Source organism: Batrachochytrium dendrobatidis (genome assembly GCF_000203795.2).
Source record: "Batrachochytrium dendrobatidis JAM81 unplaced genomic scaffold BATDEscaffold_5, whole genome shotgun sequence".
NCBI classification, from domain to species: Eukaryota; Fungi; Chytridiomycota; class Chytridiomycetes; order Rhizophydiales; genus Batrachochytrium; species Batrachochytrium dendrobatidis.
Window position 1 is genome coordinate 939702 of NW_006281103.1, and position 13750 is coordinate 953451.

A 13750-nucleotide genomic window follows, 5' to 3' on the forward strand; every position below is an offset into this window, starting at 1 on the left:
ATACTTGATGCTTAATGGGGGATTCTTATCATATCCATATTTGAAATATGAATTTCATTGTCTTGGTATATCCACGACTAACTTCTTGATAAAAATGGAGTCCGACTACGACTATGAAATGACGACCTGCTGCTAAACTAATGAATTGGTGTAGAGAATTAGATGTGATGACAGCAGAACAATTTATGCTTCAGTACAATTCCCTTTCAACCACAGCAAAAAAACAATTGTTGACCATTCCTGCTATTAACAATCATCAAACAACCTGTACTTTTCCTTGGTCTGGATTTAATCTATCCAGTTTACAAGAACGTAGTCCTCCAATTACTCAAGCTGTTCCTTTGTCATCTGGACCTGACTTGCCTCATCCCGATACAAATGATTTGGATATGACCATACCAATTGAAAACAATCAACAAGAAGGTGATGAACAACAAAATGAACTTGTCCCAAATAGAAGACGGAGAATGGATTCCACTGATTCCAGTGATTCATACCAAACACCAAGAACTACTAATAGGAGACAATCAACAGAAACTCGAGTGAATGAATTTGAAGATGTACAGAGGCTCTTACGAACATTCGCAGAGCAGCGAAAGTACCAGCGATACAGTGATAATCGACCAGTCCCTCAACCAGTATTTGCTACAGCTCAATACAATGAATTGCTTAAAGAACAACCAACAGAAGATCAAGAGCTACTTGCTAAACTCTGTATTGATATCAAAGAGAATCTTTATCTGGCCTATGAAAATGAATCGAGAGCAAATCTCCATCATTTTGTGGTAGCAGAGAAACTAGTAAAGCTAAAGGAGCGGATTGAAATTGAAATGTTTGATAGAATGCTGCTAAAAGACTTTTCCATATCTAAAAAGTAAGTGACACCACAAAATAATATTCCTCTACTAGGGAAATTACAAAAATCTATAGAATTGACTAATTCTTTTAGGATTTTTGCTCGCTATCGTCTATACTATAAGTTGGTATCAAAATGTCCCAGATTTAAGCACTGTACACTGACTTTTAATATGTTAAAAGACCGTATCCCCAAGATTCTGATAGTCAAGAGTGCGCCAATGTTCCTCCAACAGACAAATGCTCAAAATACTTTTGGCTGACTGAACCAACATTGTATCATAACTTGGAACAGTCAAAGGCATGAATTACGACCACGGCGAGAAAGAAATCAATGTCAGTGATACAGATTCAGAAGATGAAAGTGTGTTAATGACTATTCCGGAATTTCAAAAGTCTAGCCATTGGTATAATTTCAAGCAGGCTGATTTCCACAACAAATCTGTCCCATTTGTAGATAAAATTTCCAAGAAAGTGCTCGCATATCAGTTTTAAATTGTCACCACCAATATCATACAACTTGTATATCCGAATGGCTCACTACCAGGAACTCAACTTGTCCAACTTGTAGAGAAAGCAGTCGAGGATTTCAGCTGAAAAACATCGCAACTACAATAATGAATAGCATTTGAAAGTTTTTGGATATTCACAATTAGAATCTGTCTATTTCCCAACATTTTCATCAAATTTAAACAAATTCCAATTAATTATTTTCATTCATTAATGTATAACCATTTATGACTGAAATTGATGTCACCTTTCGAATGAACAGTGAAAACACAACTTGTCCAATATGCTATTCAGCTATTACCACACCATTAATTCAGTGTTTCAATGCGCTACATTTTGTTTGTTTGATGTGCTTTAAGAAATGTGACAGAAAAGGTTACTGTCCCCAGTGTCAAACTAGCAGAATATTTCATAACAAGTTTTTAGAGAAAACTGTCAAAAATCAGATGAAAGACTGTTGTCATCCGGGATGTACGTTATTGTTATTTCCTTGGGATGATGAACACAAAAATGATTGTCGTTTCAAGCTATCAGTGTCGATTTTGCGATGACAAGGTATCGAAAACCTCAATCAATGAGCATTTTAAAGAATGTCAAATAACTTGGGTTACAGAAGGTGAACCGAATAATGGTTCATCAACTATGTCAGAATACTGCCGCAATTCAAGCAAAGGCTTTCAAATACAAATGAATGCAATCAAAAAGTCATTTATTGTTCTACGAAACGGCCAGGTGATAATATTCGAAAGGAGTGGGAGTAATTATGAAATTGAAATATTCCAATTGAATAAAGATTCCACACACAGATATTATTTACTGGATGCCAAATGAAAGTAAGTGCTTTGACAAATACACAACTATATCAATGAAACCAAATGATTCTGAAGCGTTGAAGCCTACTATACCTATTGAATCCATTGACTTGCTTATTTGTTCAAGAACTAATTCTGAAGATAGAGAGCAGGATGGAGTGGATATATTTTTCGAACTACTGGATACAAGAGTCAGTGATGTTGAAGATGAGTAGTTTACAGGAACTTCTTATCCGATGAATTATAAGATAATCTCTTTTGTTTCATCAGAGTTATTGTTGTTGTTCATAATCATCCGATATAGTTTCTGTTGAAGTTTATGTTGTTTTTCCATTACTTTGGAAAGTATTTCGATGTCGCTAAATATGTTATGGACCATTTTGTCTACAGCACTTAGAACCAAAGCCATCGTTGGATAATGAGCTTTCTTGAATGAAAGAACCAATCCAGAATGAAGAAGATAAATGGTATCTGATGTTTCGTGGTAACTGTCATCCAATAATTCTTTGATACGATGATACAGAGACTTGTATTGATTTTGAAGCAATGCACGACATTTATCTTCAAGAGATTGGATTTTTGATTTCAAGAGTTTGTTTGGATTTGATTTCACAGGATTATCAATCTTTAGCATTTCTTTGGGGATATTCTCGAGCACAATAGGTTTAATGTCATTTCCCAAGTAATGTTCTGCCACTTTGATCAGACTATTGTTTAGTTTTCGTTCAACAACCTTGTAGTTTTGACCGTTTTTTGGGTCAGTATAAACAGTGTTAATCGGTAAGTTTTTGGATATTTGGCTCTTAGAGTGGTACTTGGGATGTTCAATGTCATTTGTTTTAACCTAATCCAAGAAATTAATTTTTTGAATTTAGAATAAATTGAATTTTATTTCGTAATAATAAACAATTTCATTGAAAATATCGAGTGTTATGGATGAAAATGGTTCTGCTTTAAATGAAAACCCTGTTGGATTGTACAATGTGAAATATGAATTAAATGAATTAAATTATTTTGTTGATTTCCTGCTACCATTAGGAAGAAAACAAGACAAATATAAAGAAAATGATTGCGATAATGACGAATATACAGTTTAAAGTCATCAAAAGGGTAAAACTTTGTTTTAGAAAGAAAATTCAAGGATTTATAAGTGGGATATCTGGAACCAAAGTGTACAACACTTTCATCCAACTTTAAGAGGATAAAAAGAAACAAGCAGCAAAGATTAAACGCAAATACAGTGCTTATGTCGATAAACATCCATTCCAGCCAAAATCAAAAACTGTTCAATGGAATAGAGAAATGTATACGGGATTAGAAGAATTAAAACAAATAATATTAAACAATCACGTAAACCAAAAACTAGGATATTGGTTGGATATTCAGTTTGGGTATATGCTAAGAAATGTAGAGAATAATGAAATAACTGATTTCTATCCATCAGAGAATACATCGTTTTTCAATGATGAAATTCCAATGATAAATAATGGTATTAATGCTATTTTGGACCAAATGGAGCAAGATACTATTATTGAACGGTTGAAAAGACTAAATTCAAAATATTCTATTGAGAATTTACGAATATGTGATTCTAACGACATCCATCCCCGACATCCCAATTGGAGCTTCAATTTCATTTCCAGTGTTTATCAAGAACAGTAAAAGTATCATTTCATTTGAGAATGTGCCAAATAATCTTTGTTTCTGGTATTGTTTAGCTCATCACAGACATCCAAAACAGATTGGACAGATTTTCAAGTATTGCTAAAGAACTCTTTGAAGAATACTACAAAAAGAGTTTCAATAATTATCAAGGCGTGGACGAAGCAGAGCTTGAGTCTATCGAGAATTATTTTTCCATCAAAATCAATATCTACAGTACCACAGAAAAGAAAGCTATCTTGCTACGACATTCGAATAAGCAATTGAGTGATATTCTCAATTTAAATTTGTATACTGATAAGCAAATCAATCACTTTTTCTACATCAAAACCATCAATATATTATCCAAAACATTCCAGTGTCCTGAATGTAGTACTTTTCTCAGTGAAGCTAAAAGATGAGTAGGCATTCTTTAATCTGTAATAAAAGTAATCCAAAGATAGTCTTTGAGGAAGGGGATTATAAGTCTACACCATCTGTTTTTGAAAAGCTGAAAGTAAACGGTATACTTGTTTCAAAAGAGTTGCGATTTCATCCTTACTTTATTTTCTATGATGTTGAGACCTGGTTAAGGCCAAATGAATCAAAATCTGATACAAAACTACAGTATCTTGGAACACACGAATTGCTGAGTATTAGTCTTATGGGCAGTGAGGAAGAGAAACCTGAATTTATTCCAGTAGAAGGAACAACTACAGAGGCATTGAATATTATGATTATTAAGATGAATGAAATAAGAAAGAAATATCTTCACATGTTGTATCCAAACTATTGTGTATTTTTCAAACAGATTGCCAAAATTGATGATGAAAAGATAAAATGTTGAGGAAAGATTTGTTGAATTGGTTGGATGATATGCCTGTCTACAGATTTAACTCTAGCTCATATGGTTTGAATGTCATCAAGAAATATCTACCACAAGTTTTAGCAAAACATTCAAAGAAGCAAGGCGATATTTCCAAGAGCGAGAAACTATGGATTCGTTCAATTGATGATGAGTTGGGGAGGAGTCTTGAACAAAACAAAAATATTGGAAGATACAATGTCGATGGTTATGACCAAGAAAGCAATACTGTTTATGAATTCAACGGATGTTTATTTCACGGATGTCTGAAATGTTATAGCTTAAATAACATCAATCCGTTGACTGGTAATAAGATGGATGTGTTGTATGAGAAAACAATGCGAAAGGAATCAGATCTAAAGTATAAATATGGCAGTAAGTAAAAGAAATTGAAACTATTTATTAAACAAACTGGAAGCTATCGATGGGGATAATATGAGCTCTGGCAGCATATCTCGACGAGATTTTGTCATATATCTGAGCACCAGTATCCTTCTCTAGACTGATAGGAACATTCTCGCACCCAACATTGATTCCAACCAAACAGCCAGATGATTGATTAAAGCAACCGCCACCAGAATCACCAGGATTCACTCCCACCGACCCAAGAGTGTGGCCAAACATATTCGGACGCTGTGAGTGAATCACTCCGGTTGAAATGGCAAATGGAGAATCTTCTTGATGAGGAGCAGAAAGGCCTAGCTGAACATACCGACGTCCATAAACAACAGGTTCCTAAATTGGCCCCTCCTCGCACAAATCAACGTCTGCTTCCAATAGAACCCAGTCACTTTCGATATTGACTTTACGGACCTTTAAATCGTATTGAGAATCTTTTTCAATAGAGAAAGTTTTGATAATGTTTCCAACCTCCAAAGTGCGATGTTCATTGTGAGCAAAAGTAATGGCTGTTCTCTTTTTGATGATTGTAACACATCCCCATCTTTCAGTTCTGAAGAGATACTTTTTTGTCTTTTCAATAGTACTGTCAATTTCTTGCTGCTTGAGTGAACCATCAGAAACAGGTGAGATTTCTCGAGTTTCCTCGTCACTAGAGGAGTAAGAGCGGATGAGAATATTCTTCTCTTCCAGCAGCTTCTCCTTCTCTCTCTGGAGACCAGTGAGGTTGGCTGACGCACCGTCGTAAAGGCTTTTTAAGCCGGCAAGAATAGAGTCTGCTTTTTCCTCCAGAATAGCATTCTCCAACCTTTCCTCTGCTCTGTTTACTTTCTTCTTTTGCTCCCAGAAGTTCCTCCTGTAGAGCAGCAAGAGCAGCTTTCACTTCCTTGAGCTGTTTTCTTCTTGACGCCATTTCATTTTAAAAAGGTAAAAAAACATTCAACACCACAAAAGTTTATCACAATATAATCTACCTTCCATATATACTTATTATCGTAATTAAATTCTGATTTAATTGAATTTGAATTGTTTGAATATAGAGCAAATTCCATTGGATTGAACAAGAATATCAGATATTTGTATGAATTTAGCACTGACAATAAACCACCATTTTGGCCATTGAATCCCTAATAATTTTACCAAAGTTGATGCCACAGACATTTATCATTTTAACAACTCTCATTAGGTTTTACTATGAGATATTGGCTAAAATACCTGGTATCATTCGGTGCCTTATCTATACTACTTACATGGCTATAGATTTCTCAATCAACTTCCCGTACAACGAATCTAAAAATCAACTAGATATGACTGTATTTGAAATGAAGTTTATTTATCATGTGATAAGCATAACCTACTTCAATCGTGTGTAGTTTGAAGACTGAGTTGAAATGTATAAAATGTAAGAATACGCATAAATAAAAGTTATGATGGATAATGACGCTCAATAAAAGTGTCCATCTATCCACAGTAAACGAAGTTTGTGTTGGTTGGGTATGTAAAACACTTGGTTCCCTCGCCACAGGCCAAAGTAACCCATGCAACTGTATCTGGAGTAGCCTGTATTTGGATCAAAACTCGAATATTTAGTAGGTGAAATAGTGCAAGATTATTGTTACAAAATAAGCCAGTGCTTGCACAATTTACCTGGACACATGTTTCAAAGAGTGCTTTTGTGTCAGATTGGGAGTCGGCTACACACCGTTGAGAGCCAACCATGCAAAGAAGGCTTTTATTCGACTTATTAGGTGATGGAACAGCCTTTACAGTAGCAACGCCCAACATGATCACCAAGTACACGGCAAAAAAGTCGACCATTGTAGACGTATAATGGGAAATGTTAAAAGATAAGGTAGATGACTAGAGTTGGAGATAAAAACAGGTCGGTTTTGAATTCTGGTATAGTTATTTGGACTCGTTTTATCACTGATCTTAATCAGTTTTATGCTTGTATGTTATATCTCGTTTCTACTTTTTCGGTGAAAATATATCCGAAATTCAAAGCATTTTAAAATAACGCATTGATTACGTGCCAATTAGATGGCACAGTTATTTATCATAGATAATATTGGTCAAAATTGAGGGAATGAGAATATCTAAATGCAGATTCTCAATCTCAAACGCCACTAGCTTCCAATGTCTGACTTGTTTAATGAATATCGGCAGAGTTTGCCTTTTAAAGCCATCAGACTTGCTACCAATTCTTTCATAATAGTCTTGGCGGGAATTGAAAGCATCTAATAGGTTGAGCAAATCAAAATTCATTGCCAATGCAATGGGACGCATGGCTAGCATAGAAAAAGCAAACTAGCACACACCAAATCATTTTCCGACGTTAAAAGTGATGCATCACAGCTAGTCACAAAGAAATGTGAATGGATAGATAATCAATATATTTCATCATTCGATTCATCATGTTTTAAAAACATTCTGATGACATCAATGAGACTGTTGTTGCAGCATTTCAAACCCAAGACTCTGGTTGCAAAACTGCACAATTTCTTCAGATTAATGAAACTATATAATTGGAGTGTTGAAGGTCGTGTCAAAGCAAGCCCAAATGAGGGATATTGTTTATATTGAATCAAAAAGATCAGAAAAGTAGCTGTGCCAATAAACCAGGTTGTTGACGCAGTATAAGAGATACGAGCAATAGATGATCATGTCATCGAAATCAGCAGATGAGCAATCTACCAATATTTGCAAAACAACATCATCAAGAATGATGATTGCTGGCGATTTCTGTTTTTTATTTTATGGCATGCCTTTTATCATCAGCCGTAGGCAAGATGTGTGGGTTTAAGTAACAGTAAATCCATGGTTTCTAAGATTTGAATAGCAGATTTGGTTGATACGTGTAGATTTGATGGGGTAAAAACGGATTCACAGACTGCCAAAGGGTGTTTTCTAATATAGTGAATCAACGCTAAATATGACAATAGCATAGATAATGTCGAGTATCAAAACGCTACAATCAAAGAACAAGAACCGTCTAATTATAACGGGAGTCGAGCACGATCTAGTGAAAAACTGTAAAATGGGGTTTCATGTAGCAGTTGCAACTTTGCGATCCAACAGCTTTTTGATACTGGTTAGTCTTTCAACAAACCTCGACTTTTGTCGATCGTCAAATTCATGCTGTGGCTCGGTAATCATAGCATTTCTTACTGCCTCTTGAAGATTGGCAACTATAGATTTGATCTGCTCGACATCTGCAGTGATTTCCATTAAAATCTTGATATTGTGATTCGGTTTTTGAATGTAGCCAAGCAAGCGTTCTTCCAAAGTCTCATGCACGTTGTCATACTTGCCAAAAAACTCGACCAGATTACTCTTCAAAGCAGTCATCTCTCCATCCAAAATAGATGTATCATTTCCAACTCTTTGAACGATACTCTCAACTTTTACTTTCAATCGAATGAAAATCATCCACCAGCTTACAAATGCCGTTTCGATATCATCACAAATAGTGATGCCTTGAAAATCTAGCGACTCTAATGGGACAGCACGAATGGCTTTGCAGGCTGCAAGTATCCAGTTGGACATGTCATGCGCATACTTCCATAAGGTGGAAAGTAGTAGTGACAACTCCTTGTGTCCGGCTTCATGTAAAGCCTTTTTGGCTACTGACTTGATATGTCGAGATATTTTTGCATGTTTAAAACCAAGTCTTTTTATCCAAGAAAAAAGATGGGTTGACCTATTGGATGTGCGCTGACTGTTACTGTTTGGCAATGGCGGTGGAGATGGAATGTTTTTCATAATGACCTGTAAAGCGGCTTCGGGTGCTAGTGAAGGATCGTTCAACAGGATCTGTCGGTATTGGAGCAACTGTGAATCTGGTTCAATGCCTGGCATATCTACTAGCGAGGCATTTGATTGAGTGCACAACATATCATTTAGTCTGGATCGATGCTGGCTAGATCCCTGGTCAAGCGTGCTGACTGACCAAGAAGAAGGTAGAATCCCAAAGAGAGTTGTATGTGTATCTTGTATGTGGTATTGGGCAGGACTGATATCTGTCATACATGGTCCATAAGAACTTGATAGAACTGCTGAATTAGACTGCATATTGATATTGGATACGACTGTGGCGAGTACAGGTTGTGAGAGGTATTTCATGACAATGAGCTGTAAAGTTCAACAAGGTTCTAGTAAGTCTATATAAGCATTTCAAGGTATAGAATGCACATGATGGATAGCTGCACAAAACTACCGCCGTATTCATAGAAATGAAACACAATATGGATGCTGAATGGATAAAAGCAGCCAGCCTCATGAAATGTTTGGTTTCAATCTCGGGGCAGTATTGTGTCTTTTAAACTCCTTGACAAAGTTCCGCTGGCTTCTTAGTCATTTTCGTATAGAAAACTGGCCAAATGTTCAAAGCAGTATTCACATCTTTGTTCCAATAAACCATACACTTGCTCAACCTGAAACTCTCCTTCAAATCAACATAGCATTGGGTGATTGACATGGAAACACTCGAGTTCCTGAAAGTGCAGTTTTTTGAACTAGAACGCGAACGTATCTGGGATTTTAAGATACAATAGGAGTTGTATTGGCGATAGTTGAGTCAATATCTGGATTGCAACAAGTCTAGTATTAAACTTGGTGATTGTACAATGCATGGTTATGCCAAATGAGAAAGGGCTCGTTCAGCCCGTGGCTTGATTGTGTGGCATAGTAAGATGGACATTGTCTATTAAAAAGTGGATCAGCAGGTCGTTCAGCAACTGACCGTACCAACAAATCACATTGTTGCTGCAGTGCAGGAGATACGAGCAATACATGTTTGTGCCATTCAAATCAACAGATGAACAATCTACCGATATTTGCAAAACAAGGTTGACAATTTTTCACTTTATTTATTTTATCATGCCTTTTATCACCAACTGTAGGCAAGATGTATAGGGTGAAGAGCGTTTCTAATTCCTGTTTATTTGCTAGTATGGTGCTCAGAATCCAAGTAGCACTACGAAGCCAGCAAACAGAGCAGACATCACACCTGTTATATCCATGTTTTGAGCACTGTTGACAGCGGCATATCCTGCTGATCCAGCCTTGGTTGTTTTGCTTGCAGCGTATGCTGGTGCAGAGGCCGTGGTTGTTACCGATTTAGTCTCGGAGATCGTGGGAATGTACTCTGGGGTTGCTATGGCTGTCCGCGATTTCGTGGATAAAGTTGTTCTAGTAGATATATGTGTAGAAACATTGGTTTTGGTAGTAGGCGCTGTTTTCGAGGAAGCAGCTTTGCTAGTAGTGGATGCTGGCACCGTTTTCGAGGAAGCAGCTTTGCTAGTAGTAGATGCTGGCACCGTTTTCGAGGAAGCAGCTTTGCTAGTAGTAGATGCTGGCACCGTTTTCGAATACACGGTTTTGCTAGTAGATGCTGGCGCTGTTTTCGAGGAAGCAGCTTGGCTAGTAGTGGATGTTGTTTTTGAATAAACGATCTCACTAGTAGTAGATGCTGGCACCGTTTTCGAGGAAGCAGCTTTGCTAGTAGATGCTGGCGCTGTTTTTGAATAAACGATCTCACTAGTAGTCTTAGTGGTGGAAGCGGCGCTTGACGTGTAAATGGGACTCTTTGTAGTTTTAGATTTATTACATGTAGTCGGACTAGTATTACTAGTTGTGGTGGATGACGCCGAAGTATAGACCGCAGAGGATGTGTACTCTCGTCGCATGCATTCTGATGTTATCAATAGTTGGAATCAGTATCAACATCGCATAATTTCTTCAATCGCACGATTTGATGATTTAATAGTCACTTACTAGCAGATGCAGATCCAGCCAGGCCAACCATAATAAGCACAGTAGTGAATTGCATTTTATATGTTTATAATTTCTGAAGTAGGATTCAATCACAAACAGATCTTTAAAGTAAAGGATACAAACGATCTGACAATCCTTTGATTAGGCTTGAAAATACACTAATTATCAAACTAAATTCAATATCGAGCGAGTGATTGTATTAAAAGAACAAGATAAGTGGAATATAGATTGTAATAGAGTACAAAGTAGGAAATTATATATTCATTGACAACTATCCACGATCGGTTTAAAATTTGCCTTGAATTTGTACTAGTTAATAATCATGGATATTGTGTATTTTATCCATGCGCTTGAGCTAGAATCTATTCTCAAGACCTGGCTTTAAAACTTTTACTTGCTGCACATCCACGGAAATATCACTCACAGCTAGTCACAAAGAAATGTGAATGGATAGATAATCAATATATTCCATCATTCGATTCATCATGTTTTAAAACCATTCTGATGACATCAATGAGACTGTTGTTGCAGCATTTCAAACCCAAGACTCTGGTTGCAAAACTGCACAATTTCTTCAGATTAATGAAACTATATAATTGAAGTGTTGAAGGTCGTGTCAAAGCAAGCCCAAATGAGGGATATTGTTTATATTGAATCAAAAAGATCAGAAAAGTAGCTGTGCCAATAAACCAGGTTGTTGACGCAGTATAAGAGATACGAGCAATAGATGATCATGTCATCGAAATCAGCAGATGAGCAATCTACCAATATTTGCAAAACAACATCAAGAATGATGATTGCTGGCGATTTCTGTTTTTTATTTTATGGCATGCCTTTTATCATCAGCCTTAGGTGATTCAAAGTGCACAGTGCTATCCAGTAAACCGACTCATCATTTCATGAGACTATTTATTATACTGACTTTTATTTAGTATCCCACCACGTGAATACGACGGTAAAGTTGCATCAGATCGTACCCATACTACAAAATATGACCGTCCAATTCAGATTGCTGTCAAGTGTTGCCATATTGTAAACCATAATCAAGGTTGTGCTTAGAAAGTTCAAAGAACTACCGAAATAACTATAAGCAAGGCAGCTGAAGCCACGGTCAGCATGACCATACTAAGCTGGCTATATGTATTACTTGATGATGCTTGGCGTGATGTGTCGCTCGTACTTGACTGAACAGTTACTACTTGTGGTGGTATAGCGTTTCCATGAGCTGACGTAATGTCTACAGGGGCAGAGGCGATCACAGGCAATAATTGAGTGGATGTTGATGTTGTATTTGCAGAAGCTTGCATACTTTCAAGCAACAAGACAGTTGTAGAAGCTATTTAGATGTATACAGATTACAAAGATTTAATAGATAGTATTGCATAGTCTTGCAAGATTAAAGACTATCAAACTACGAATCTCATTGAAATGTGGTTGATTTTACAGGATCATGGAAAGCTCTTGCTGAATCTATTTTTGATTCTCAAGAGCAACCAATTGTATTTGCATGCTCTAAGGCTCGAGTATCATTTAAACATTTCTATCCAATAAAATGATTCAATAGTATCAATGACTCTATGGCTTACCTGGAGTGCATACAACACTACATACTTGAATAGCACAGACAATAAATACAAACTCTAAATGTCTCATACTATTTTTAGGTTTTGAATATTCTCGACGTGTTATTCGTATCTGTAGTATTTATACTATTGGTGGGTCATCGTGGATGATCTATCCACATATACACTTAAGTTTAAAGCTCAGTGTAGATAATAGTGACTGTTGTTTGCAAATATTCCTAACAGTAATATATGGCAGCTTTAAACATGATTTGAATTCTATCACTTTGTAACAGCCATTTTAGCACCTGGCTGATACATAAATTACCAAACCCTTTTTAATGTCTTTTTGAAGCAAATGTACAATGCAATTAATTGACCTCTACTTGGCGAAAAAGATTGAAAAATAGAATGGAATAGGTATCAAACAGATAAAGATTAACGCTCTGACTAAAGTGTAAGAATATCTTGATAAGGCATAGAATTTTAAGATATCTTCAAGGATAAGTACAAATTCTCAACAAAACCTACCAAAAATCTCTATTTATGATGTAGTTTCACCAATAACTCATTCAAATCAGTAGATAATCCACCGATATTTTTAAATAACACCAAGAAAATACGCTTTTGGACTAAGCAATTTGATCATAGTAAGCTGACGGCATTTTTGGCAATGAATACGCTTGATAGATGCAGAGTCATGGGTGGAAGCCATTTCATTTGATGAATCATCGTTTGGCACGCTTGTGGATGAAGCAGGGACACGAAATGTATATTTGTTAAAGTTGGTGCTGAGGCTTCAGCAATGATGTCAAATCATTTGTCATAAGAAACAATGCAGACTTCTATAGGACAGCGTTGGCAACTATAAAACGATCAAGATTGACACCATCAATAAAGTTGGCAACACAGTTGCATGAGTGGACAGCTCATTGGACAAATCGAGAGATGGACAATCTCAAGAAACAACTCACCCAAAATACTCTGCTCCAGCAAACGTAAGCGCAAATCATTAACATGCATATATTGATGGGTGCCTTGTACACTTGGCTGTAACATTGCATCATGCGCGGGTCTAGGCTGTATGTGAAACCTTTCATCTATCATTTTTCATGGCGACACAAACCTGAAACCCACTTCTTTTAAACTCGCTTGTCTAAGCTTCAAAAGAGCACTATAGACTTGATGGTAAGAATCGCAAAAGTAACAACCCAATCCAATCACACAAGAGTGTTGAATGAGATTTACGTGAGTACCTCGAATACATGACATACATGGATGGTTGCTGACAATCTGTAATTTATTTCTCCATTTTCACGACTGTAAACCTT

General features: G+C 36.5%; 8 protein-coding genes across 8 annotated transcripts; 2 read left to right on the forward strand and 6 right to left on the reverse strand.

Annotated features, from left to right (window-relative positions):
• Positions 1 to 140: 140 nt before the first annotated feature.
• Positions 141 to 1350, forward strand: BATDEDRAFT_88395 (uncharacterized protein; the record flags this gene model as incomplete). Its single annotated transcript, XM_006678603.1, has 3 exons — positions 141 to 874; positions 950 to 966; positions 1151 to 1350. The coding sequence occupies 3 exons, from the start codon at positions 141 to 143 to the stop codon at positions 1348 to 1350; spliced, it is 951 nt and encodes a 316-aa protein (XP_006678666.1).
• Positions 1351 to 2418: 1068 nt separating this feature from the next.
• Positions 2419 to 3212, reverse strand: BATDEDRAFT_24562 (uncharacterized protein; the record flags this gene model as incomplete). Its single annotated transcript, XM_006678421.1, has 2 exons — positions 2419 to 3021; positions 3210 to 3212. The coding sequence occupies 2 exons, from the start codon at positions 3210 to 3212 to the stop codon at positions 2419 to 2421; spliced, it is 606 nt and encodes a 201-aa protein (XP_006678484.1).
• Positions 3213 to 3479: 267 nt separating this feature from the next.
• Positions 3480 to 4665, forward strand: BATDEDRAFT_24563 (uncharacterized protein; the record flags this gene model as incomplete). Its single annotated transcript, XM_006678422.1, has 3 exons — positions 3480 to 3584; positions 3896 to 4208; positions 4283 to 4665. The coding sequence occupies 3 exons, from the start codon at positions 3480 to 3482 to the stop codon at positions 4663 to 4665; spliced, it is 801 nt and encodes a 266-aa protein (XP_006678485.1).
• Positions 4666 to 5085: 420 nt separating this feature from the next.
• On the reverse strand, positions 5086 to 5405 carry BATDEDRAFT_88205 (uncharacterized protein; the record flags this gene model as incomplete). The annotated part of the gene is given in 2 exon segments (XM_006678710.1): positions 5086 to 5381; positions 5396 to 5405. 2 exon segments carry the CDS (start codon positions 5403 to 5405, stop codon positions 5086 to 5088), a joined length of 306 nt encoding a protein of 101 aa, XP_006678773.1.
• Positions 5406 to 5418: 13 nt separating this feature from the next.
• Positions 5419 to 6900, reverse strand: BATDEDRAFT_88204 (uncharacterized protein; the record flags this gene model as incomplete). Its single annotated transcript, XM_006678711.1, has 2 exons — positions 5419 to 5868; positions 6730 to 6900. The coding sequence occupies 2 exons, from the start codon at positions 6898 to 6900 to the stop codon at positions 5419 to 5421; spliced, it is 621 nt and encodes a 206-aa protein (XP_006678774.1).
• A 1227-nt stretch (positions 6901 to 8127) lies between these two features.
• On the reverse strand, positions 8128 to 9204 carry BATDEDRAFT_24565 (uncharacterized protein; the record flags this gene model as incomplete). The annotated part of the gene is made up of 1 exon (XM_006678423.1): positions 8128 to 9204. One exon carries the CDS (start codon positions 9202 to 9204, stop codon positions 8128 to 8130), a length of 1077 nt encoding a protein of 358 aa, XP_006678486.1.
• An 836-nt stretch (positions 9205 to 10040) lies between these two features.
• BATDEDRAFT_88048 (uncharacterized protein) lies at positions 10041 to 11032 on the reverse strand (the record flags this gene model as incomplete). The annotated part of the gene is made up of 2 exons (XM_006678712.1): positions 10858 to 11032; positions 10041 to 10774 (listed from the first exon to the last, which is right to left on the reverse strand). The coding sequence occupies exons 1-2, from the start codon at positions 10910 to 10912 to the stop codon at positions 10041 to 10043; spliced, it is 789 nt and encodes a 262-aa protein (XP_006678775.1). The 5' UTR covers positions 10913 to 11032.
• An 889-nt stretch (positions 11033 to 11921) lies between these two features.
• Positions 11922 to 12510, reverse strand: BATDEDRAFT_88202 (uncharacterized protein; the record flags this gene model as incomplete). Its single annotated transcript, XM_006678713.1, has 2 exons — positions 11922 to 12193; positions 12444 to 12510. The coding sequence occupies 2 exons, from the start codon at positions 12508 to 12510 to the stop codon at positions 11922 to 11924; spliced, it is 339 nt and encodes a 112-aa protein (XP_006678776.1).
• Between the last annotated feature and the right edge of the window lie 1240 nt (positions 12511 to 13750).